General features: G+C 54.5%; 2 protein-coding genes across 2 annotated transcripts; both read left to right on the top strand.

The window, feature by feature from the left end:
* Positions 1-820: 820 nt before the first annotated feature.
* On the top strand, positions 821-13011 carry ZNF837 (zinc finger protein 837). The gene is made up of 2 exons (XM_016125709.2): positions 821-2880; positions 9531-13011. The coding sequence occupies exon 2, from the start codon at positions 9569-9571 to the stop codon at positions 10721-10723; it is 1155 nt and encodes a 384-aa protein (XP_015981195.2). The 5' UTR covers positions 821-2880; positions 9531-9568; the 3' UTR covers positions 10724-13011.
* Positions 13012-14518: 1507 nt separating this feature from the next.
* On the top strand, positions 14519-18876 carry A1BG (alpha-1-B glycoprotein). The gene is made up of 8 exons (XM_016125661.2): positions 14519-14642; positions 14727-14762; positions 14861-15139; positions 15506-15778; positions 16035-16337; positions 16933-17229; positions 18109-18393; positions 18730-18876. Exons 1-8 carry the CDS (start codon positions 14609-14611, stop codon positions 18735-18737), a joined length of 1515 nt encoding a protein of 504 aa, XP_015981147.2. The 5' UTR covers positions 14519-14608; the 3' UTR covers positions 18738-18876.
* The last annotated feature ends 7608 nt before the right edge of the window (positions 18877-26484 follow it).

Genomic DNA, 26484 nt, shown 5'->3' with positions numbered 1-26484 from the left:
AAGTAGCCCCAAAATATAGAGGTACAGGATTTTTAAACCCAAAATCCTATTCTTCATTCTAAACACAGAGGTCTATTTTTCTTCTATTTATTACCTGTCGACCCACTGGCCAGGTATACAAGCGAGGGTACGGAAGCAGAAAGCTTGTTATTAGAATGTTTTGTTCCTATAATTAAAAGCCTCTGTTCCCGTAGTGATAGTCAAACAGTAATTTCCTGCAAGTAATACATTTCTAGCAGTCATTTTTCACCCACCACAGTGGGCTTCCCAGAGACAGCAACACTGTGTCTGCACATCCCGCGGCCTGCGGGATGGCAAGGAGGCGCATTGGTGGAACACGGGGTTTCCCACTTCCTGAAGGCTACCTCAGCAGAGGGCACAAGAGTTGCACCCAGAAGCCAGGGCCCCATTGCCTGTAGCTGGTGGCCCTTAATACTGCCCTCAGCCCTGGTATGTGAGGAGCGTACTTGGGCCTCCCACTGGGGTCTGTGGTTATGGAGAGGGGCTATGGTCCCAGAGGGACCATCTCTAATTCTTGGGGGCCCTGGCTGGTCCTGGGGGCTACACCTGGGGTGGTGATGACTGGGGGAAAGCAGGGAGGCTGGGGGAAGGCAGTGGCACCTTTCACCTTCACACTGAGCAGGATACAGAGGGGACCCCCACAACTCTGCCTCTTATTCTTCGAAAGCTGACAGGGGCCCACTCCTCTGAACCACAGTTTTCCTCTTCAGCATTGAAATTAGAACAGAATCAAACACGGCCGGTTTGGAGCCTGTGGCTTGGCTACTACTGGTCATTTGATAACATACATCTATATCAACGTCACGAGAGTGACCCACCGTGCATTGGAGGGATTTGAATTCACAACAGTCTCACAGATATAGGTTTCTGGTGCTTGTGATTTGGGAATGCAAGGCACAAATTAGGGAAGAAATGGGAACGTAGATTGAGGAAGGGGAATCCAAAGCTTTAAATGGAAGAGAAATCGACCTGGATTTGGAGGGACTCAGAAGCAATAATTGGAGAATGAGCAGAAACGAATATTGGGAAAGAACCAGACATTCAAATTCATCCCCTGATCACCTCACCACTGAGCTGGCTGCCTTCAGTTCCTGCTGAAATTCCTTTCTTTATGCCTCCTCTTTATACAGCTTTCAAGACTGTTGAGGAAATTTGGCTGACCCATCCAGAATGCCATTTTAATGGCTCCTATTACCCTTTGCCTTCCTGGAAACAGCTAGCCTCTCCATTTCTACTCAGCTTTTCCTGATCCAGCCCGTTTTCTGAGTTGGAGACTGGCCCCAGGATTGAGGCTCCAGCCCAGGATGCTGAGCATGGAAGAATCTCTAGGCCCTCAAGAGAGGCCTGAGGTGGAGCTGAGCACCCTTGCAGAGGACAGAGCTGGGAGACCCCCTCTCAGGGATGGCAGGTGGCAGGATAACTTCCTCAGGGCATAGGCTCCCAGGACTGTGGCCTTGGCAGGAGCCCTAGTCCAGGGACCTGACAGTTTGAAGGAGCTGGATTCCTCTCCAGCGCCCTACATGACCAAGGGTCTCACTCCTGATGCCCCCTGTGTGTTTCCTCTGGCTGTAGTGGGGTGCTTTTCTGTTGCACCCCAGCATTAGCCCTGAGGAGGGCGGGGGCCCCCTTAGGCAACAGGCTTCTATCTGTAACAGTGGGAAGGGTGTGCAGACCATCCATAGACCTGTCACCAGCACCCACCCAGATAAGGCCCTCACACCAGTGCCCCACCTTCAGTTGGACCTCCAGCCTCCTTAAGTACAAGCAACCTCATACCTGATCCAACACTAAAAAGGCCTTTGTGTGGTGGGTGGACCTGCAGGAGCACCGGATAATGCACTCCAGGGAGAGGCCCTTTCTGTGCCCATAGAGAAGGAAATCCTTTTGGAAGAGCTCAGTGCTGCTCCAGCAGCAGGGCAGACACTGGCATGAGATGTCCCAATTCTGGTCAGCCTCATCATGCATCAGAAGATCCAGCAGTGAGAAGCCCCAGGGGTGCGCTGAGACGGTTAGGCAGTGGTGGAACCTGATCACACACTGGCGCCCCATACAGAGAGCCAGATATTGTGTTCCTTTGTGGCAAAGGTGGCAAGACCTTCGTGAGCCACCAGAACAGGCACAGGGGCAAACAGCCTTCCAAGTGCCATTCAGGCACAACTCGCTCCAACTTCATTGAGCATGGTAAGCCCCACGCAGAGCTCCAAACCAAGCCCTTTGTCCTTGGGTGGGGCCAAGGAATAGATGGGCACAAGATGAAGGTGACGTTAGTGGGTGAGGCCTGACCAGCTTATTCTACCGAGGTGAAAAAGTGGGGTTAGCATCACCTCTGGGGCTGGGGGCTGCGGCTCTCAAACAGGGCTGCACATACCAGAATCAACTGTGGGGCTTTGACACCCAGATACTCGAGCTTCACTCCCAGCAGTGTGGCGAGTAGCTTGCTCGCTGGGACATGTCAGAGGCCAAGTGTTTCCCGCCCCAGCGAGGCTGGGAATGGCAGATCGTTTCCGCGTCCAGACCTCCCAGAAGTATGACTGGGAGCAACGGCTATAAATCATCGTAACGACCAATCATCCGTATTCTGGGGCTTGGTGGCCGGGACTATGCTCATTCAGGACGCCGTCTCCTTGGCGACGACGAAGGTTCCAGCCTCTTATTGGGTGTAGAGTGCTTCGGTTGCCATAACTACCAAGAGTCCGGAGCTGGGAGCGCAGGACGACTACATTGCCCAGCAGTACCCGGGAGGGCTCCAGCCCACCCTCAAGGCGGAGCCAACTTCTTAGTGCAGCGGCGGCCCGGAGGAACGAGAAAGACTCTGCGCGGCGTGCGGGGACCAGGGGACCTGTGGGCCACCCCCAGCGAGTAAGTGGTATTCTCCGTGTACCCGCGACCCCAGCCTGCGAGTCAGGGGCCTCCGGGCGCTCGGCGCCGCCGCCACCCGCGTTCCCTCCCCCGGCGGCGCTGTCGGGGTCCGGCGCTGAGGTCTGACCCGCGCACTTCCGGTCCGGGTGTTCGGGGTCCGGGCTGGCTTCCGCACGTCGGGCCTTCAGTTCCGGGCGGGTCTGTCCGTTCTGGTTCTGGTTCCGGCTTCCGCCATCCTGAGTGTGGAGATGAGGCTCGCGAGGGGAGGCAGCAGGCCCAGGACTTGTCGTCGCGACTCTCAGAATCAAGCCCATCTCCAGTGGCCGACACTGGCCTTCCTGCCGCCTCTGGCCCTGCCTCCCGGCCTTGGCGCTCGCCGCTCCCTTTCCTTGTCTCCGGACGCGGCGGCTCTTCTTTCTTCGGTCCCAGATCCGGTGTCTCCGCCTCCAAGAAGCTGAAGAAGCCGCTACCTTCCCCCCGCCCCACGCTCTCGCCGCCCCGTGTTTGATGTTCTTCACGTCATTGTCGTTAATCTTGTTCGTTTCTTCTTGCCTGTGCTTCTGTCATTCACTCCCTGTAAGTCCCCTGTTTGGTTCCTCTGTGTCTCGCGACCCTGACACAGTCGATGTCCTGCGAGTGCTGAAGCTTGCTCATCTTTGAGGACCGGGCCCACGAGGATGAAGGCACCGTGGGAGGACAGGCACGGAAGGGGGTCGCGCCTGCACTCAGGGCACTCCCCCACACTGCGTGTCGTGCATTACCTTCCCACTGCATGTACACTATGACATAGGACAGGCTAGGGTCTGTGTGTCTTGGGGCTGTCAGTGGGGTGGGGTCGGTCTGTGATTCAGAGAGGTGGAACCACCGTGGGCTTGGCGGGTAATCTGTGCACTCCACACCTCAGCTGCCTGTGTTGATCTCCATGAACACCGCCTTAGCAACCTCAGTGAGCCCTGTCCCAGCTCTGAGGACATTCACCCTCACTGCTTTCCCACGTGCTGTTGCCATGCCGTTCTGCAGGGCTCAGCCTGGGACACAGTAATCTCAGTCTCTCTACCTGCCCTAACGTGGCTGCTCTGTGTCCTATTCCCATCCTCCAGCAGCCCTGGAGGTACTTAGAAAGGTGGGGCAAGCCCTGAGGGTGCTGGGCAGAGGGGAGCTAACTGTCAGAACACCTGAGACAGCAGCACCGCAGATTCCAGGACAGGCCCCTGGGAGACCTTGCCATGCTTTGGCTCTGATCCCAGGCTGGAGGTCCTGGAAGCACAGGTGGGTCGTGTGGAAGCAGAGCAGAGATGCAGACATAGTCCCCAGGATCCATCTGCTGTGTCTGGTGCTGGGAGGCAGGGTTTTGTCATAGCACATGGGCAAAGGCACCCATGGGAGTGAGTGTCTGGAGACTGTTCTGGAGATATGGCTAACGGGTGCCCCTTGGTTCCCATCTCCTGTGAGTTCAGGGTCCCTCCTGCCAGGCAGGGGCTGCTGCTTCTCACTGGGACCATCCAGTCTTCCCTGACCCTCTGTATAGGCATCTGACTCCGAGACATGACCAAGAGTCAGGAGGCCCCCCTCACAACCCACTCATCCTTTTGAAGGTGCTTACCAGTCTCTGTATTAGTTTCCTGTGGCTGCTGGAACAAATTACTACCAACTGGGTGGCTTAAAACCACAAATTCTCTCTCCGTTGTGGAGGCCAGAAGTCTGCAGTCAAGTCGTTGGCAGGGTGACTCTCTATAGGCTTGCTCCAAAGCGGACATAACCCTGCATCCTAGGTTCTGGTGCTTCCAGGTGCTCCTTGGTTTGTGGCTGCTGCATACCAGGCTCAGCCTCTTGTCTCTCTGCCTCCTGGGACAGTTGTCATTGGGTTTAGAGCCACCCAGGTAATTCAGGATGATCTTGTCTCAAGATCCTTACTTATATCTGTAAGTACACTTTTCCCAAATAGGGTGATATTCACAGAGTCTGGGGGTTAGGGTGTGGTTTTATCTTTGGGGTTGGGGGCACCTTTTAATCCACTATAGCCTCCATCAGAGGAACCTGGGTGGCCTCATGCCCAGGACACCCATCCTCTGGTCTGTCTACTGGGTCCATGGCGATTGGTCATCCTGGGTTGGCCAGGCTGCCCCCCAAGTGTCTTCTCCCACCCTGGTGGTTCCTCGGCCCCCAGATCTTGTGGCAAACAGGAGGTCATGCCAGATGCTGGCCCGGGGCTCTGCTCTGGCTTCCAGGTATTGTGCTAACCAGGGCATGAGGTCGGCAGCCATGACCCTACATTCACTGGAAGTCCGGGCACCAGAGCATGGCAGGCACCCAGGTGCCACTGTCCTTCACACCTGGAGCACACAACATGATATCCGTCAGAGGGAGCTGGATCTAATCTGTGGGGCTTCCGGGATGCATGATTGTTAGAAGCCCCAGTCCCTCCCAGGGATGATGGACAGAAACCTGGGCGCCTGCCCTCCTGCTGCTAAGCACTCACCATGGGGCCCCCTCTTTGTGAGGGGCTGGAGTTTGCCTCGGGGTTACAGTTACCCAAAGAAGAAGGGGTGACAGTGTCCCCACATCAGTGCCTGTGGCTGCAGAGCCCCTTCTGGTGTGGGGTCCTCAGATCTCACCGTGGTGGTGTCCCTTGGTAGAGAGGCCTGGGGCTCCCTCAGCAGCTAGCTCTGCGTGGGCCCCCTGCAGGGTCAGCCTGGCCGCCTGAAGGCAGACCTCAGAATGTCACAGAACCGCGGGCCCAGAGGCAGGCTCGGGGTCCGGGGCTGGCTAGGGAGGCATGCACAACAGGCCTGTCCTGAACTGCTCTCCGTGGTGGGCAGATGGGCAGCCTGGGTGTGGAGGATGGACTGGGACATGAGTGTCTGCGCCCGTGTCACAGCTTGCCATCTGTGACTCAGTGCCTGCAGTCCCCTGGGGCAGAGGATACCCTGTGCCCTAGCATGCTGCCTGTCATCCCAAGCAGAGTTTTCTTCTTGAGATGAGTAGATTAAGAGACACCTGGCTGAAGAAGTCTATGCCCTGGGGTAGAATGCCCAAGTTTAAGCTTCGGATGTGAAAGGTCTACTTGGTGTGCAGTCTGCTTGGCCAAGTTAACATTTAATTTTTACCTAGCAATGCTGAAGACCTTGTTTTTCTCATCACAGGACTATTCTCCACACACACACCTGCACCCCACACAAAGCTGTCTGGGTGGCCAGGGCTCGGGTGACATCCTGTGTGTTGCAGGGTGGGCTCCCCTAGGATATCAAGGACAGGCGTGAGGGCACCCCTGAGGCAGGGACTTGGTGCCACGGGTGCATTCCATTTGCGTTAATTTTAGTTCACGTAACATAAATGAGCCATTGTAAACTGTACAATTAATTCAGGTTGGTTCTTAGTATATTTAGTTTTTAATGTATTTGCTACGTGTGCAGCCATCACCATTGTCCAACCCCAGAACGTTCCCAGCACCCCAAGATAAAACTCCATCCCCATTCAACCATCACTCCCCATCCTCTGTCCCCTCAGCCCCTGGCGAGCACTGATCTATTTTTTGTCTCTATGGATTTGCCTATTCTAGATTTTTCATATAAATGGAATTATACAATATATGGTCTTTCTGTGTCTTGCTTCTTTCAGAGGTCCAACCATGTGTTGGCCTTCTCTTTCAGTTGCTGGGTGGCGGTCCATTTTAGGGACAGACTGGTGCTGTTGAGCCGTTCATCAGTGGATGGACATTTGGGTGGTTTCCACCTTTTGGCTGTTACAAAAATGCTGCTATGGATGTTTGTGTACAAATTCTTGCTCAAACACCTGTTTTCATTTTTCTTGGGTAGACTCCTAGGGGCAGAATTGCTGCATCATGCTCCACGTTCTAGAGGAAGCACTTCCCTTGACCTCCTCCAGATGGTTCCACAAGGACCCTCAGGAGTCGTGACCCCTGAGCCCGCCCATCAGCCCCGCACAGTTTCTGCTCTGGGTTAGATTCACATCCACCTCGTGCTGGCTGGAGGTGGACAGGTAGACACAGCAAAAGGCTGGGACAGCGCCAGCCCGCTTCCTACCTGGAAAGAATGTCCTCGGACTCAAATCCTCAGTGTTTGGGAAGAGCTGGCTGTCTCTCACATCCTCCTTCAGGCCCAAGAGTCCCTCTCCAAGAGTCCGGTGGACAGTCTGGCACCAGAGTGTGACATGCCAGAGTTCACTGTCACCCGATGTCCCCATGCTAGCTGGGAGAAGTTCCTCACTGCGAGCACCGCCTCCTTGGGTCTTGAGTGCCAGCTGGCTAATTTGGCAGGTGGAGGAACCAAGGCACAAAGTGGCTATTGGCACAGTGGGGAAGGCGTTGGATTTCTGAGAACTAAGTCCTGATCAGCGAGTGCCACCCATGGAGAAGAGAGAGCTAGCAAAGAGCCATGCCCTCCTGGGCCTGGATGCGGCTCCATGAAGGGCTTGGTTAACCCAGACCCTGAGGGACGTTGGGGTGCCTATGGGGCAGCCTTACCTGCCCAGGGTTGAAGGCCGGTCTCCCACAGAGAAAGGTTGTGTAATTATCACTTGTGATGGGAGTGAGGGCTGTTTGGGAAACCTCAGGTCACAACCCCACCTCTCACACTCCTGAGTGCATGGCCGTGACAGCTGAACTGCTTCCTTGGCCTGACACAATCTTTGGGACATGTCAAGTTCTCTGTATTTTCGCCTTTAACCAATCCAGTGTGTCTGAGTTCCACTCAGAGCGCCGCTCATTGTTGCATTTCTGCATTGTGATCGCGATGTCCAAGGTCAAAGCAACACACTGGAGGTGGTTGGCAGCAGCATTGCAAAAGGAACCGCATCCAGGCACTCTGAAGTGTCCTCGGTGGGAACATGCAGAGTCCTGGTTACGTGATTCCTGATTCTTTTAGTTCCTGGTCAAGTTGTTTCAGGGCCCTGCATGACCCCGGGGACCTGCTTGTTAGAAATTTACAAAACTGACAGAAAAGCGACAGTGAGTCAAGGGAGAGTTGGAGCAAACCATTTCATTCAATATTCTCCAATTTCTGGAATTTTTGATAAAGGGATATCTGCCTGCCACAGAAAAGGGAACACAGAGAAAAAGGAGCACCTGGGCTCTGTGCTCAGTGAGGTGGCGTTTTTCTGTGGTCCCATGTTCACAGACAAGAATCAAGGGGAAATCCTCATTCTTACCCGCGGGCTCTGCTCTTTAATAGGGCAGTCCTCTGATTCTGTGTGTCTGTCACTGATCTGGAATGTGACCCACACACAAGTCCTTGTCTTCCTTCCTTTCCATTTTCCTCCCCACCAGGTGGGTCTTCTCCTCTGTCTGACACCTCTATGAATGTTGGCTGCACCTGAGTCACTGTCCTCGGTCTGCACGGTGCCAGCCGTGCCCCGACAAGCGAGCCACACCCAGATGGGATGGTTCCGAGCCACCTGTGTGTCCTTTGAGATTCCAGGCTAAACATTTATAGTTTCACTTCATCTAAATGGCATCTTGATGGACATAATTTGTTTCTCCTGCAAATCCTATGTAGCACTCAGCAAAAGCCACTGTGGCAGGTAGAATAATACCCTCTCTTCCCTAAAGGGCATGCATGTCCTCATCCGCAGAACCTGTGATATGTCACCTCACACAGCAGAAAGGACTGTGAGGTGTGATGAAGGATCTGATGTGGGTGGTTATCCTGGATCATTCACATTGGCCCAGTGTAATCCCAGTGTCTGCATAAGAGGCAGGAGGCTCAGGGTCCAAGATGTGGTACCAGGCGCAGAGCAAGAGACGTTCACTGCCGGCTGGAAAGGTGGAAGGCGGGGCTGTGGGGTGGGGGGAAGCAGGGTTGTCTAAAGCTGGAAGAGGCAGGTCCTGCCTCCAGAATCAAGAAATGCTGCTCAAACCTTGGTTTGGGACTGACCTCTGGAACTGGGAGGCGACCGGTTCCCCTTGCTTTCAGCTGCTGAGGTGGTGATAGTTTGTTGCAGCACCAGTAGGAAGCTGACAGCAGCCACCGTGTGACTGGAAATCATGATAGCCAGCGTCAGGCTCTGGCTGGCATGGTCAGGGTCTGTGCTCAGCTGTTTACATTTGCATTGAGGCCGCCAGACCTGAGAGAGCCCGGGCTCCCAGGTGGCAGTGGAGAGGCGCAGACCCAGAGCCCAGCCCTGCTGCTGGATGAGGCCCAGCTCATACCTCCCAGAAGAGCTGGCTGATGGCAGCGAATGGGGCTGGACCAGGCCAAGGGTGGGGAGCCAGGAGGGTGTGCCACCAGAAGGCTGGTGGGTCAGCAGCGGAGGAGGGATTCTTGGGGGTGGGGTGGTGGGAGTAGCTGTGACTAATCGTGTTGACCCTATTGCTTGGGGGAGGAGGCCGCCGAAGTCCCAAGCCAATGGTGATGGCAGTCCAGCAGTTGGCAAGGGGGAGGGATGATGGTGGGGAGCAGAGAGGCAGGGAATCTGTTGCCTGGGGCCTCGGTCACACTCTTGGGTGTGGCCAGCGCTGAGAGTAGGGGCAGGAGGCTCTAGGGTTCTCCTCTGGTGTCACTTCTCCTTTTCCCTAGGCTGGGAGGAGCCAGAGGCTACCCAGCAGGCAACAGTCCTGGGGTCCTTGTTCTTTGGCCCAGTTATGTCCTCCCCTCCTGGGAAATGCCACCTCCCTTTTTCTTCTGCTCTTTCAGATCCTATAGCAGGACACCGTGGTGGCGACCGGCTCGGGATGGAGGCTGGAGCCCCGAACTCCCGGCAGGGAAGCATGCTCAAGGCGGATCCCCTGGGAACCGGCAGGGGCCAGGAAGAGAGGCCCAAGACAGAGCCAAGGCCCCCGGCAGAGGCCCTAGCCTGTCCCTCTCAGGAGAGGGACCTGCACGGATGGACCCCCCCAGGCGGGGACTCCCAGAGTCGGGGTCTCTGCATGCAGTGCAGCCCAGAACCCCGGCAGAGTGCGGAAGCCGGACGCGCTCTGCAGGAGCTACGCAGCCCCACGCCCTCACAGGACCCCGACCTGGTCACTCTCTGGAGGCTGCACCCTGCGGAGGGCCCCTGTCAGATCCCAGCGGGTACCAGGGCCTGCAGCCACAACCCCTGCCTGGCGCGGCATCGCAGAGCACCCCTTGGGGAGGATCTCCCCCTGGGTGAGCACCGTGGGGGCCAAGCGTTGCTGTGGCGCAGCCCCCAGCAGGGGGAGGTCCGTGCAGACTGTCCGTCGGGCACAGGCGCCCATCCCTTCTCGAGCTGCCCCGAGCAGAGTGCCCTGGCCAGGCCGCCCGGCACAGCCTGTGCCCGGAGGAGGGCCCCGCTGGCCCCGCAGGGCCCGGTGCCGGCGGCAGTGGGCAGCCCGGCGCGTCCCCGGCTGTACGCGTGCGCCGAGTGCGGCCAGGCCTTCGGGATGAGCTCGTACCTCACGTTGCACCGGCGCGTGCACACGGGTGAGAAGCCGTACGTGTGCACGGAGTGCGGCAAGGCCTTCAGCCAGCTGTCCAACATGCGCCGGCACCAGGGCACGCACAGCAGCGCCAAGCCCTTCGCCTGCGCGCTGTGCGACAAGGCCTTCAAGGGCCGCGCGGGCCTGGAGCAGCACTGGCGCACGCACACCGGCGAGCGGCCCTTCGGCTGCCCCGAGTGCGGCAAGACCTTCGGCGGCTGCTCGGAGCTGCGCCAGCACGAGCGCCTGCACTCGGGCGAGCGGCCCTACGTGTGCCGCGACTGTGGCAAGACCTTCGTGCGCAACTACGACCTCGTGCGCCACCGCCGCACGCACACCGGCGAGCGGCCCTACGCGTGCGCGCAGTGTGGCCTGGCCTTCAGCCATAGCTCCAACCTCAACAAACACCAGAGGCTGCACCACGCGGCGCCCCGGCCCCAGGATGCCTGAGGGGCACACTGTGCCCACGGTGACCGTCGTGGGCCCCCCGTGTGGGCTCCGCGTGATGGGAGCACAGGGTCGGCGACTGTGGGTGCGGAGGATCCCAGCTGGACACACTCCTTAGGACAGCAGGCCCAGTGGTGACCCAGGCCTGGCTGAGGACATGTATGGCTAAGAGGTGGTTGGTTCATGGTCCTGAGCGGGGTGCGTCCCTGCAGACACAGGTTCAAGTGGTGGCCGACTGACAGGGTGTCCTTAGGAATGAGTGATGGGCAGTTTACCAAAAAGCTGTTTGACCTATGTGACACATTATCCAGATGTCACGATAAGATGCTGTGTCACCCAGATTCCCATCTGAGGTCGTCCCCACATGCAGTGCCCTGGGTGAAGGGAGACCATTCCTCTTGAGGAAGGACCAGCCACAAGCATAGACGCATCTTCCTCAAAAGGCCCATACCATATTCCTGGGAGAAGGCAACACCCAGATCAGGGACAGAGAGAGACTGGCTCTGAGCTGAGGTTAATCCCCAAACACTCGGTGGCCCACTGGACAAAGCAGATTCTCACGGTGGTCAGACAATAGAGCGAGCTCAGCAGGTCTCCCGGTGGGCACATTACCTGTGCTCATTAACCATCTAGTCATGACCCCAGTTCCTGGGTAGGAAACTGGAAGGGACATCTGCAGCAACTGGCAGAATGCCCATGTGGGCGCCCCTGCCCATTAGGGTGAGGGCCCTTTAGATAGGAAGGTCCAAGCAAAGGCCCTGGAACAGGCCCCGTCTGCCCAAATGGCAAAGCAGAATCCACAGCACGTCCCTAGGGGGACTGCAGATATCAGTGCCATCATCGATGACTTGAAAGATGCAGAGTGGCGATTCCCCTGCATCCCCACTCAACACACCTATTTGGCCTGTGCAGAATATGGGTGGATCCTGGAGAATGACAGTGGGTGTCATAATCTTACCAGGTGCTGACTCAAATTGCTGTACCAGACAAGTCAGCTCGGTTCCTGGCACAAGTGTCACAAAATGAATCCAAGTGTCAACCCCATTCCAAGCTTCAGAGTCTCCCTCCTTTCCAGGCAATACCCTAATTCTCACCTGGGACACTTCATGGATCTGTGGATTGAATGTAGGTTGTAATTCTGAAATATGCACAATCAAATTTTGTACTTATGTTTCAGATGTATTTTCTCATAGGCCTAGAAGCTCTCTCTCTGATTTCTCCATGTCTTCAGCTAAGGATTTAGAGCCCTGAACATGTCATTTTCTTTCTATCACCCATGCAGCGGTCATAAGGTCATTATTGCTGCAATCAGTTGCCCAGTGCAGTGGCCACTTGCTTTCCTAAGGCACCGGTTTCAGGAAGCACTTCAAGTGGCCACAGGTGGTAGTTTAATTCAACAGTGTGCCTGCCCACCATGGGTTACCAGTGCCAGTATTCTGTTGGCAAGGACTTCTGCACTGTGCTCCAGAAGCAGGCGAAACCCAGAGCCCCAACTCTGAGGGTCTGTTTCATGGGACCCCTCTTGACACCAAGTACCATGTCATTCAAGTTGACCCAGGAAACAAATTTCACTAGATACTTCAAACAGGATAAAGGCAGGGCCTTGGTTATACAGGATTTGCAAGGCTCAGAGATCAATACTTTTCGGGCAGCTTCTGTCACCCACAGGGCTGGTGGGACCCAAGGGAACAAACAATAACACCAGAAACCTGGGGCCAATGGGGGTGAGGTGAGGCTGGCATTGGGAAAGAAACAGACTCCCTGCTCGGGCTGCTGGCCTCAGCTCTGCAGACCTCTGAGCTGACCATTCCCCTGCCCACCGGAGCACCCCACAGCCCATGGATGGAGCTTTAGCGGGCATTCGGTCTCTGCTCTGCTTCTCCAGCCTGGCCACCAGTCCTCATCTGGATGCCTCAGGCTTTGGCACTCAGTGGTCTCTTCTGCAAGGAATGCCCCAGACCTTCCAAGCCCCACCCGCAGCACGCAGCCTTCTTCTAGGCACTGGCTCAGAACAGGGGTGGCGAGCGTGCAGCAGGTGCTCAGCAAACATGGAAAGAAAAGCAGACATCACCGGGAGTCACCCCGGTCCCTATACACCCATCAGAAGCCAAAAGCCTTGTGATGCCTACCGGGCTCAGCATGCCTGGTCTTCGTAACAGCTCTGTGCTCTCCCCCGCCCCACACCTTCCCCAGTCCTACCGTCCTGGCCACCTGACTGCTTGTCCTGCCTCAGCCTTTGGGCTGGCTGTTCCCTCTGCCTAGGTACCAACAGGACTCAACCTCTTGGCTCCGTTCAGCATTCTGCTCCCCCAGAAGCATTCCCTGCCCCTCCAGTGCTGCATGGCCCCTCTGTCCATATGCCCCGGGACTTACGTTCCTCCCAGTACTGACCCTGTGCCTTCTCCATATCCTCGACAGGGTTTGGGACAACACCGTCCCACTGTCTTCTCAGTGTCAGGCACACAGGAGATGCTCAACAAATGTTTATGGACAAGGAAGGTAGGTCAGGTGGGAGGTGAGAGCTGGGATGTTTCCGTGGGCACTCAACCTGGCAGGAAAGCTGGAGCCTGGACACCCAGGGTGGGGACCATACCCCCAGGGGTGAAATGAAAGGACATCCTGGGACATCCAGTGTGAGGAGACCGTGTTCTTTCCTCTGCTGTTCTATCCCATCAGGCTATGCCTTGAGGGCGGGGTGGGGGGGCGGGGGGGAGGCCACGGTGTGGGGAGGCCTGGTGTCCACAACCCCAGTGCTGGTCCAGGAAGGGGCCAGAAGCACAGGTGTGAATGAGCATCCTGCGTGCAGATTCAGCCACAACCCCCGCCGGTCGCACAGTGCTGTTAACCCGCGATGGAGTGGAGCCAGGCCATGTCTCCAGGGGGCCGGGCGATTCGTACTGTGGGAAATGCGAACTCCAGCAAGTCCCACCTGGCCCTCATACCCAGCGTGGGGTATAATGAAGAGAGGCCAGCTATGCTTCCAGGAGGGTACAGGCCCTGCCCAGGTGAACTCAGCCACCGCTCAGCAGGCAGGGCTCAGTGTCCCTTTGAACAAAAGGATCCCAGCACTCTTCGGCTGTCGGAGGCGATGAGAAGAAGGCTCCCCCCTCTGGCTCCATTTCCTTTCCCTCTAACACGCGTGGTGGTAACGCCGCCTACCACCCGAGGCCGCAACTGCAGAACACTGCGACCACCACCAGAGTGGGTGCTTCGGAATTGTTATGATTTATTTTTATTTTACTCATTATTATTATTATTTTATCATTATTAATTATGATAATAAACAATCCATTAATTTAAATATTCACTTATTTAACATTCATTACTTAACATAGCCATTCTATTAGTTGTTTTTAATATTTGGTATTTTATTTATTTTTTGTTGTCATTTATTATAGTATTTATTTTGTTACTTGGTATTATTTGTAGCATTATTAATTTTATTTAATTCTTTCAATTTAGCGATTTCATTACTTACTAGTAATTTTATTATTCCATCCTATTACATATATTACTTTTCATATTTAAGTTTGTTAGTATTTATCATATTATTTGTTTTATTTCTGTTATTTTTTAAATTGTATTTTTTCATTTAATTCATTTTATTATTTGTCGATTTCATTATTGTTTGCCATTTTTAATATGTTAATTAAAAAATCATGTCTATTATTTATCATTTAGTTAATTAATTATGCATACTTATTGATTATCCTTATTGCTGAGATTTCTGAGGTCGCAGGGGTTTGCCCTTTGTCCCCACCCTGTTTAGTCCTCCCGCCTTCCAGGAAGAAAAAACAACAGTAAGAGGTCACTATCCTGCGCCACCCCTGCCTCCCTCACTCGGGCCTTTATTACCCAGACAGTCATCGGGCTGGGAAGAGGCTGACCATGTCTGTACTGGTGGCCTTCCTGCTGCTCTGGGGTGAGGCTTCCCAGGCCTGGGTCCCCTGGGGCAGGAGAGTGGGAAGGGGCAGGAATGCGGGTTTCATCAGACACATCTCCACAGGTCTCTCCCTAAGCCCAGCATCAGAAGCAGCCATAGGTGAGTCTGGCTGGACCTGGGATGGTGGGCACATGGCGGACCTGGGGTGGTGGGTGCCCCTATCCTGGTGCCCAGCTCTAACCCCTGCCCCCACGCAGCAATAGAGACCCGGCCGAACCTATGGGCAGAAGCCGAATCACTGCTTGAACCCTGGGCCAACGTGACGCTGACATGCCAGGCCCGCCTGGCGACCTCAGAATTCCAGCTGTTCAAGAATGGAGTGTGCCAGGAATACGTGCGCCTTGATTTAGTCACCATGGAGCACCGGTTCCCGCTAGGAGCGGCGACAGGTGACACCTGGGGCCTCTACCGCTGCCGCTCTGGCATGGGCGAGGGGTGGACACAGCTGAGCAACCTGCTGGAGGTGAATGGGGCAGGTGAGCAGGGGCTTCTGTGGGTCTCCCTCCCTCCACTCCACCTCCTGTCTTCTTCTTCCTGCATCCCCCGTCCCTGCCCCAAGGTGACCTTGGGCACGTCACCTGACATCTCTGAGCCTCAGTTTCCCCACCAGGAAAATGAGGTGATGTCTGCACTGACCGCGGAAGGGTGCAAGGAATAAATGACTGAATGCCCATGAAGTGCTTAGGGCAGGCCTGGCGCACGGTGGGGCCCTTACCACATCGTCTTCTATTTTATGTCCATGTCCATCTCCCCATTTTTACAAGTGTGGTGGTCCAAGTCCTGCTGGGCCACCACATCTCCCAAGTCATGCAGACCCACCATCGACCCTGCCTCTCCCGCAGAGTCCCTACCCCCACCCCTGCTCTCTAGCGAGCCTATATCCTGGATTACCCCGGGCCTGAACACCAGCCTCTTGTGCCGCGGGGGATTTCGTGGTGTGACCTTCCTGCTAAGGCGGGAAGGTGATGACCAGTTTCTGGAGGTGGCTGAGGCCCCTGAGGACATACAGGCCACCTTCCCCGTCCAACGGGCTGGCAACTACAGCTGCAGCTACCGGACTCACGCAGCAGGCACACCCTCTGAGCCCAGTGCCCCTGTGGCCATTGAGGAGCTGGGTGAGTGCATGGACCATCGGGAGGGCTTCCTGGGGGAGGTTTCTGGAGGACAGAGCTACCTTCACCTTGATCCCTAGCCCTGCATACTGCTGCCCAGGATTGGATCTGGGAGACAGTTGTCTGTGGGCCTGAGCCCCAACCTGCTGTGCCCTTTGGCGGCCTACCTATGGGCGTTCCCGGAGGGCGGCGATATGGGGGCTGGGCCATCTCAGGGAAAGGGGTGTCCGCCTCTTCAGCCACCCTCCCTGCCTCGTAGCCTCGCCGCCACCGCCCACGCTGAGTGTTGACCGAAAGTCGGCCCAAGTCTTCCTCCCGGGCGCCGACATCACTCTCGTCTGCGTGGCGCCCCTGAGCGGTGTGGAATTCCAGCTGCGGCGCGGCGAGGAGGTGCTGCTGGTACCCAGGTCCAGCACCAGCCCCGACCGCAACTTCTTCCACCTGAAAGCGGCGGCCACCAAGGACAGCGGCCTCTACACCTGCCGCTACCGCTTGTGGGACGAGCGCACGGACCGGCCGTGGTCCGCGGACAGTGCGCCCGCCGAGCTGCTGCTGAGCGACGGTGAGCCTGGCGCTTCGCCCCTGGGGAGGGGGAGATGTCAGGGGCCCTTTCAGCACTGCAGGGCTCTTGGTCAGGGACCAGTCCCAGAGCATGCGCTTAGCCTCAGTTTCCCGGTTTGAGAACGGGACGATGAGTTCAGCAATCTCGAGGCACACCAAGAATAACTGGGGCAACACTCCGGTCTGACACAGGCCATGCTGAGCCAGGTGCCCGGGTATCGCCCAGCGTCCGGCGCAGGTGGGCGCGGAGCCTGCCTGTAGGGGGCGGCCGGACCGGGGCTGCAAAACCTCCCCAGGACATAGCCAAGGATTGTCAGCCCGGAAGGGGATCCCGGCCGGCTCGAGACCCCGGGCTCGATGAGAAAATGTCCCCTGTCCCGTCTGTTCTTATGGATTATTATAATTAACAAGGAACAGTGGAGAAGACCCAAGATCCGGGACGAGACGCGGCTTTCAGCCGGGGAGTCCCGGAGGGCGTCACGGAGGGGTCCGGGCGGACTGTTTAGGGCCAAAGGCTTGGCCCCCGCAAAAATTGCGCGTGCGGCTCAAGCCTCACCCGGCGCCCGAGTCACCCGCATCCCTCTGCCCGCCCGCAGGGAAGCTGCCGGCGCCCGAGCTGTCGGCGGAGCCCGCGACCCTGCGCCCCGCGCCCGGCTCGCTGGTGCAGCTGCGTTGCCGCGCGCCCCGGGCGGGCCTGCGCTTCGCCCTGGTGCACGAGGACGCGTGGAGTCGCTGGGTGCACAGCCTCCAGAGCCCCGCGGGCGCCGAGGCCCATTTCGAGCTGCGCGACGTCTCGCCGCTGGACTCGGCCAACTACAGCTGCGTCTACGTGGACACTGCGCCGCCCTTCGAGGGCTCCGCCCCCAGCGCGCGCGTGGAGCTGCGCGTGGACGGTGAGCCGCACCCCCGAACCTCCTCCTGCCCGGCGCGGCGAGCTGCCCGCCTCCCTTGGTGCCCAAGGGACGACGCGCTGTGGCTCCGTCCCGCCCACATGCTCGACCCTTTACGGGGCTTGGCGGTTGGAGGTCCTGGGGACGCCTGGCGTTTGGCTCATATTCCTGGGTCGTGAGCGCGTAGACTGCCTGTAGCGCCGTTCGGATCCCTGAGGGCTTTGAACCCGCTCATGCCTCAGATTCCCCCCATGTTGTCAGGTCAGATTCTGACCCTCCCCGCCTGCCTGGGTCCCCGTCCCCAGGGCTGGAGGGTTAATGTGTAATCCCTGTCCTGGCCTCCCTGGGGTCTGTTGGTTTCCTCATCAAAGTCCTCACAGGGCAGAGGCCATGGCGCACAGGTCCCGCCTCCAGACCTTTGGGCCCTGTGCTTCCGTCTGCAGGGAACATTGTTACCCTCGGTCATTTCTTTCTTTCCCTCACCTATCCTGGACCCTTGAGTGCCACAGGCTGGCGCACAGGTCCCGCCTCCAGACCTTTGGGCCCTGTGCTTCCGTCTGCAGGGAACATTGTTACCCTCGGTCATTTCTTTCTTTCCCTCACCTATCCTGGACCCTTGAGTGCCCCAAGAAGCCTCAGAGCAGGCACTGAGGACTTGCAAGGTTCTGGGGAAGGGGACAACACGGGGACATAGATGGTTACAGTCTGGTGACTATGAGGTGAGGGCCGTTGTCTCACTCAGGGCCAGGAAAGGGGAGGCCACAGCGCGTCGTCCCTTGGGCACCAAGGGAGGCTGGCAGCTCGCCTGGGTTTCAATGGGGGCGGCTGCTGCCCAAGGCAAGGACCTTACTTGTCCGACTTTCTGCCACTCTTCCCCGCAAGGGCCACTCCCCAGGCCACAGCTCTCGCCCCTTTGGACGGGAGCAGTGAGTCCGGGCCATGATGCCGTCCTGCGTTGTGAGGGTCACGTGCCCGATGTCACCTTTGAGCTGCTGCGAGTGGGTGAAACGGTGGCAACAGTGCACAGGGTGGCCCACTCATCAGCGGACCTGGTGCTGACCTACGTGGGGCCCCAGCATGCCGGCAACTACAGCTGCCGTTACAGCTCCTGGTGGCCCAGGCATTTCCTGTCTGAGCTCAGCGACCCGGTGGAGCTGCAGGTGGCAGGTGACATTCCCCTCTGTTCTGAGGGCTGGTTCCTCCTCGGTCTTTGCCAAGGCTGCACTCTCTGCCGGCATGGCCCTTCCCCGCACCTGTCCCCAGCACATCCGTTATTATCTCTGCTGGGGTGTGTGGGGGATTTCAGGCAGGGAGACAGCACGTGCAAAGGCCCTGAGGCAGAGTGGCTGGGGCAGGTGCAGTGCTGGAGGGAGGCCTGGGCCTGGCGGTCTCGCCTGGCAGCTGCCTGAGCCACTCCTTTCCCGTGGGGCCTCAGCGAGGGCTGCCCCAATGCACACAGCTGCCTCTCTCCCCTGCCATTTCTCTTTTGTCAAATTTGTCTAGGAAGCTGATCCAGCTCCTGAGGGGGTCCTGGGGAAGTACTCTCATTTGGCTCTGATCCCTCCTGCTGCAGTTGGAGCCTGGACTCCCCGTAGGAGGTTATCCTTAATTCCTCCGAAAAATTAATAAATGTGATGAGAGACTTTAAAATGTGTGTTCTTGCTGACGGCAGCCCCGCTGCAGTGGCTGGATGCCCAGGGCTGAGGGAAGTGGCTGGGATCCTATGTGCTGAAGGGGGACAGGCTCTGGGCCAGTTCCTGTGGGTGGAAGGCCGAGCAAGGGCTTCTTTTCTGCCTCCTTCCATCAAGTGGCCTCCTACTCCCCAGGCACCTCTACTGGGCCCCAGCAGGTGTGAGTAGGTAGCTTGAGGCTGCAGACTTACCCACCCCACCTCGACCACCTTGGTCCTCACCCTGGGAGGCAGTTCAGAGGCTGCACTTTGTAAAGTCTTCCCAGGTCTGAGTGGCCACCAGGTGGTGCTGGACTTCCTCCAGCCAAAGGCCAGGTCTCCACCAGAGCCTGAAGCTGTAGGATGGGTGGGACTCCTCTCTGTACTTCCCGGCCATCCCTCGGATCTGAACCCCTATCCCTACATACCACCCTCCTGCGTCGCTGCCTAGCCCCTGCCTGGAGACTAGCCTGGAGACTGGCTCTGCAGAGGCTGTTTTTATCAAGGAATATGCCTATTGCATCTGTGTGCTCTGACATATTCTGGTATTCTATTAATGCCTGCAGGGTGTGTAGTGATGTCACTTCTTGACGCCTGATGTGTCCCTTCTACCTGACCCCTTCTCCTTTTCTATGTAAAACAAAAAATTTACTTGGAAGTAAAAACAAGGGAATTGTAATGACACAAGTAGAGAACTACAAAATAGAAAAGAGAAAAAATGAACAAGGCTGAAAAGATGAATAAATTTTTTTTGAAAAGATGAATAAAATTGATAAACCCCTAGTGTGTCCTCCTCTCACCGATTGGGAAGCTGAGGGCCAGGCGAGGGAAGATCTTGAGGACTGGGTTCCAGATCACATAAGGAGATCAGAGGGGCTGAGAAACTAGTAGATGATCACATCGTTAGCTAGTAGCCAAGCTGGGACTGCAGCTCCAGAATCTCCTGTTATACAAGTGGGAAAACAGGGGCACCAAGCAGTTAAATCAAAGGTGGTGAAGCAAGGGACAGACAGGTGGGGATTTGAACACCAGCAGTCAGACTTGAATCTGTGTCTGCAAAAAGACACTTTTTAAAGAGAGGCACAAGTGCTCAGCTCAACGAGTTCTGAACAGCGCACACACGTGTGTGACCACCATCTCGATCAAGTTCTAGGAGAACTTTCTGAGTATGGAAACGTTCTTGAGCTGAGCTGTCTGATTCAGCAGCCATCAACCCCATGCGGCTCCTGAGCAGTAGAAATGCAGGTAGTGTGACAAAGACACTGGATTTGTAATTTTATTCCAATTTAAGTAACTCATATTTCAATATCCACAGGTGGACAGCTCAGTGCTGGGACTTGTCAGCACCACAGACAGCTCCCTCTGAGGCAGGGCCTTCCCTGGCGCTGAAGTGATTACAACTGGGATTGCTAACAGCACGTGCAGTTTAGAATTTCATCAGGAAAAAAAAAATTGTGTGGATGTGTTCTTGTTAGATAAGTACCCACATGACATCCTTGGTTTTGCCTCTTGACTGGTAAAGCTGGAAACATTTGCTATCTGGTCTTTTACAGACAGAATTTGCAGACCCTGCTATGCTGGCCTACGCAGTGATGTAGGGTTTGAGGGGAGCGATGGCCTCAGGGTTTAAAGACACTCCAGTGCTATGTGGAGAACAATGGAGGGAGAAAGAGGAGGTAGGAGACTGGTGAGGAGGTGGCAGCCTGGACTAGGCTGGGCAGTAAAGTGAAAGCGGCAGGAGCAGGGCATGTTTTGAGGCAGATCTGGTTTCTGAAAATGTCCAGCCCTGTGATCACTACCCTCCCATCCACTTCAGCTGTCTCTTCAGGCTCCATCACCCACCGCTCTGTTCTATCGCAGGGATGCTCGCCTTAGCACCTATAGGAGGCGGGACCTGTGGTCTTAGTCCCAGGCAGAGGTCAGATTGCAGGTGACTGTTGCAGGAGTGGATTCCTATTCCCAGAGCCACTGCCTCTCCCCGTCTACTCCCACACAGTGTGGGACTCTGGGCTCCTGGCTTTGACCTTGGTGGTGGGGTTGGGATTTTGGAAAATAAAGTACTGCTGGGTGACACAGGCATCATGGATGGGGTGTGGCTGCAGCTATACTCCTGGGCTCCTTTGAGACAGAACAACTGCCTCCCTCCCCCAAGATGAAAGCACACATCCACACAAAAACCTGTGCATCAATGTTCTCAGCAACATCACTTAGGTAAACTGCGATACAGCCAGACAATAGGACATCATTCAGCTATGAAGACTAATGAAGTACTGACACATGGCACAACATGGATGGACTTTGAAAACATTAAGCTCAGTTAAACTACCCTGACACAAAATCACATACTTTATGATCTCATTGATATTAAACATCCAAAACAGACAGAAAGTAGGTTACCAGTTGCCAGGGGCTGGGGAGGATGGAATGGGGAGTTCTGGATAAGAGCTACGGGGCACAGGCACACACCAGAGGTCTCACCTGCATTTTTTAAGTTAGTATTAATCTTTTGTTAGTATTAAACTTTAGTTAGTATTAAACTTTATTCAGGGTACATATGTATAAGAAAAAATATAGTATATATAGGGTTTGGTACTGTCTCTGGTTTCAAGCAACCATTCGGGGTCTTGGAACATATCTCCCGTAAGTAAGAGGTGAAAATTGTTAACTCGGAGAAAGCAGATGGAAGAGATTAATAGGGTGGGGGATGGAGAAAGGGCATGGAGCTTCCATGCCCTCTCCACGCAGGTCACTGTCTAGCAGAACCAACCCAGCTCTCCGAAACCCTGACCTTGTGGGTTTTATGGATGCTTCATTACACAGGCATGACTGATAAAATCCTTGGCCATTGGCAACTGACTCATCCTCTGGCTCCTCTGCCCTGCAGGAAGTTGGGGCGGGAGGGACTTTAATTTCCAACCCTCACAGGGTTGCTTCTTCTGGCAACCAGACCCCATCCTTAGATGGGGTTCAAAAGTCACCTCATTCACAGAACAAGACACTTTATGCTCTTATCGCTTAGGGAATTCCACGGGTTTTAGCTGTGCCAGAAATAGGATGGAGACAAAATATATGTTTATTATAAATCACAAAATCACTCTCTCCATTCCCATTAACTGAAAATCGAGCTACACGTGCAATGAATGTTCCTATACATTCACTGTATATCCACGATGACTCCCTGAAAATCAATGGACAGGCTCTGTGTGATGCAACATAACTTCTCCTAATAAAGGGATGTCCCTGGGTAAAATGTGGAACATGAAAATGTCATCTACAGGTGGGAGACCTGTAGACCTGTTGGAGAAGCAGGCTCCCGATGTGCAGGCTGACTTGGTGATATCCATCTTCATTCAGTTGATCATAAAGGGGGAATTTTAACAAAAATCCTCTCAGCTAGAGTCTTTAGACCAGCACCATCCAAAAGAACTGAGATGATGGAAATGTATCTGTAACTAGTGAGCAGCTGAAATGTGGCTAGTTTAACTGAGGAACTGAATTATGTTAATTTTGGTTAAAGTTGCATCTAAATAGCTACATGTGGCTAGTGGCTAGCACATTGGACAGCACATTCTGGAAGCTGTTCATCCAGGATCTCCTCACAAGAGGCCTATGGGAGACTGCTTTTCACACTGAATTCAGATTTCTCCCTAGTTACCTTTTGCAGACAACTTTGAAGATGTGTAAGAAGATAACTAAAAATGGAGGACTTAGCTACTGGCCACAATTTGTGTTCGCGCTCTCATAATTTGGGCTGACTGATACAGGTAACTTAATAAAATAACTTGAAAATTGATGTGCTACAGCCAACTTGCAGGAAAAATCATGGAGTCAAGGTTATTTTACACTCAACTGGTTTCGTTAACATGCATGTGCACACACAGGACTGTACATATAGAAAAGGTGGGGCCAAGACACACAGACGTTTTCGTGGGTTGGGGAAGGACAGTAAACAATGAAACAAATTCTCAAGCTTACTTTGATTTTCAAAGAGTTGATATTTTTAATTTATTTTTTGAATTGGTAGTACTTTTACATGTTTCAAAATTCCAAAAGTATCAAAAGATATAAAGTGAAAATTATTCCTCATCCATTTTCCCCTGTTTCTCCTAAGAGTAACTAGTTAGTTTGTACTCTTTCAGAGATTGTATGTGTGTGTGTGTGTGTAAACAAATGTTTCCTCCTTACACAAATGGGAAACATACTCTACACACTGTTTACACCTTTTTGCTTAACACTGTACCTTGGAGCTCTTCCTACGTTAGTACGTAAAGACAGCCCCCACTGTGAAGGCTGCGTAGTTCTCCATTCCACACTGTAAATCATTGAGCTAGTTCCATGGTGGACACTGAGGTTGGTTCCAAACTTTCACTTCTGAAATCAGTACGATAGTGAAAACCATGTACGAACAGTGCACACGTACACGTACACCTGCACAGTTTACTCCGAGTAGCAGGTTTGCTGAGACAGAGGGTCTGTGTGTTTGTAACAGAGAGGGCAACTGACAACCTGCCCTTCACAGAGACTGTGTCCATTATCCTTCCCCTGGACAATGCAGACCTCCTCTGTCTTTCCGATAAAAGTCAAGGCTGGTAAAACGCTGGGTGGCAGGTACACTGCTGCAATCCCCCTGAAAGATAATTCACAAAGCTACGTGAAAGTCACTATCAGTGGAAAATGCTCAAAATATAGTAAGAAGCACGTGTTACAAGAGAGCTAGGAAGGTGTGATTTTTCCAAACACAAGATGAGCACACATACATATATATTTTTTTGTGTGTAAGATTTAGTGTTACACTGTACGTGTACACACGTATACTATTAAGAAAAAACTCCAAGGACAATTAACAAAACTGTAATGGTTACGACCGTCTCTGGCTGGTGGAAGTATGAAGAGTTAAATTTTAAGTAAATTTTCATACTCTTGTGTATTCTTTAACTTTTGTGCATTTTCCAGGCTTTGCTACAAACCATTTGCATGACTTTTAGAAACTAATGTATTTCACTAGGTTACAGTAATTTCCCCTAAGGAGTTTCTTGTCTGTTTCGAATATCTACAAGGAAACTGGCAGGGACATTATGCCTGGAAAACATAACCTGGAATGAGAAATGGAAAATGTGGACAGCTCTCTGCTGCCCCGGAGAGGGAGGCGAGTGTTGATGGCGACGGACTGGCTCCTGGCCTGCCCAGTGAGGCCACCGTCACCTCGGCCCATGTGGCGTTCACTGAGAACTGTGGAAACATGACCCTTCAGGAGCTGCAATTTCTGGGTCAAGGTGGAGGGAGCTGGGCAACCTCAGGCCCGGCTTCCAGAGCCACCTAGGCCATGAAGTCGCAGCGAGGCAGCTCCTCCCCAGAAAGCACTGGCAGTTGGAGCATTCCTGAATCCACAGCCCGCACCGCTGATGCAATGGTAAGAAGAAACTGTCAAAAGCAGGACTCTTGAGGCTGGGTCACTTGGTGACATACCACTTCCCCTCAGGGCTGTCCAGGATGAAGTGAAGAACTGAGATGCTTAGGTGATGAGGTTAGTAGAGGCAGGCCCACCAAGAGGCAGAGATGCAAAGGGAGGTGACAAAGGCTAACAGAGTATCTACCTGCTGGCTTCAGGGATGGGATGCCAGGGGCAACAGGCCCCGTGAGGGACCAGGGACAGGTGGGCGGGTTTTGTGTGCCCAGCAGCACACACTGCTGCTCCACCTGAAGCTCAGAATATGGTGCTGGAGGCCAAGATCTGGGAGTGAGTAGCATGAAGCTGTGGGTGTAGACTAGGACATCCAGGGAGGCTGTGGGGCACAGCAGGAGTCCCCTGGGCACTGTCCTGGGGACCCAAAATGTAAGAAGTGATGGGAGGACCAGAAGGCCCTCAGGAAGTGGCAGGGACCCAGAAGAGTGTGGATCCCAGAATGCCAGGGGCCCAGGAGATGCGAGGAAGGCCCGGCCAGCAGGTGGGACAGTCCAGGATATGAAGGGACGGGCCGGGTGACAGCAGTGCCTGGTCAGGGAAACTGGACCGCCATGAGACCGGAGGAGAAAGGGGACAGGAGCTGGGGCTGCCTAGCATGACCCGCTCCCAAGGTCTTTTCTGTGGGTACACAGTTATCAAAGGCCATCCCCCACCGCCCGTGTTGTCATTAGGGGTGGGCCTGTGACCCCGTCTTGGCCCCTGAGGCCTAAGTGAGCATCAGAGATGAGTGGGGGCTCGCCCTTCTCCAGTCTTGATTTGGACATAATGGCCGAAGCCACAGCTGTCTCACTACTTGAGAGAGCAGCAGCAAATACTGCCTGTGACGTAGCTGAGGTGCTGGAGGGACAGCCTTTGAAGAAAACCGAATTTGTTCAAAACCACCTTAGCCAGGTGTCGACTTTAAATTCCACATCCACCTTGGGACAGTCACTCTGTTCTGATTACTACTGATTTCCGCCCTGTGCCTTGTGTTCACACACAGAATGGCGCTATCTCACGAAGCCAGCACTGAGGCCCAGTCTGCTCGAAAACATGCCTTTTCTGAGCCACGTAAGCGGGAAGTTATATGCCGCCAATGAGATGGAAGGCAGTGCAGGCTCGAGTGTGAGGACAAGCTGTGAAAAGTGACAGTGGACAAGGGAGACGTACGAGGACCCCGGAGGAAAGGTGAGTGGACAGTGACACACCTCTTTGACAGGGCTTTGTAGATAAAACCTCCAGAGATCGGCTGCAAAGCCAGCTGTTACCATGGAAACCCCATCCACTGTGACATTTACAGCATCCGAAGAAGAAAAATGGGCACAAGAAGCTGTGACAGAGTTCTGACACTCAACGCGACACCTGGCACTGAGTTCTGATGCTCAATCACTCCAACGCAGCCATCGGAAACTGCTGTCGTATTTTTCCGAGAAGCGATTTCTTCAGTTTGACTCTACTCTCTGCTGACCCACCACCTCTCCTGTGGGATGTTTTCAGGGAGCCATTTCTACGAGCTGAGAGGTGGCATGGTCAATGTCCCTTCCTTCCCGTTTCTGAATTTTACGATACAGATGTAACTTCACTAGAACCCAACTGCAACACACACCAAAAGGTGACTGTTCTCTATAATAAAGCATATGACACAGCGCCCCAGTGGATGTTCATTTCATTTTAGATTGGAAAGCAGGTGGCCTGACTCCTTGGTCTATATACACCATGGGCTGTCAGACACCAAGGGTCACACCTCGATCACAATGTTCTTTATATCAAGAACGGCATGGACAAAGGCCAAAATGCTTTGCTTTGGAAGAAAGCAGTGAAATGACTGAAGGCAAGTTTTGAACTGTGGACATCAGAATGAACACAGCATGCCCTGCACTGCATAGAGACAAACCTTTTCCCCGAGGGCTGGCTTTTCCTGGCACTGAAAGCTGAGACCTCTGGCAGAGACCCCCGCGTGAGATGAAAAGATGACCAAGAACGGTGGGAATCACACATTCATAAGACCCCTCAGCACAGTCCGGTGGCGTGATGCCGGACCAGAGGTCATTCCGCCAGGCCAGATCAAAGAGGGTCTCATGGGCAAGCTGGAGACAGGGACAAAACTTAGCTTAACCTGTTCTTTTTTTCCCAGAGCAAATAAGAC

Source organism: Rousettus aegyptiacus, unplaced genomic scaffold (assembly GCF_014176215.1).
Source record: "Rousettus aegyptiacus isolate mRouAeg1 unplaced genomic scaffold, mRouAeg1.p scaffold_m13_p_14, whole genome shotgun sequence".
Classification (NCBI taxonomy): domain Eukaryota; kingdom Metazoa; phylum Chordata; class Mammalia; order Chiroptera; family Pteropodidae; genus Rousettus; species Rousettus aegyptiacus.
Note: the sequence above shows the minus strand (reverse complement) of the source record. Positions and strands in the feature narration are given on the sequence as shown.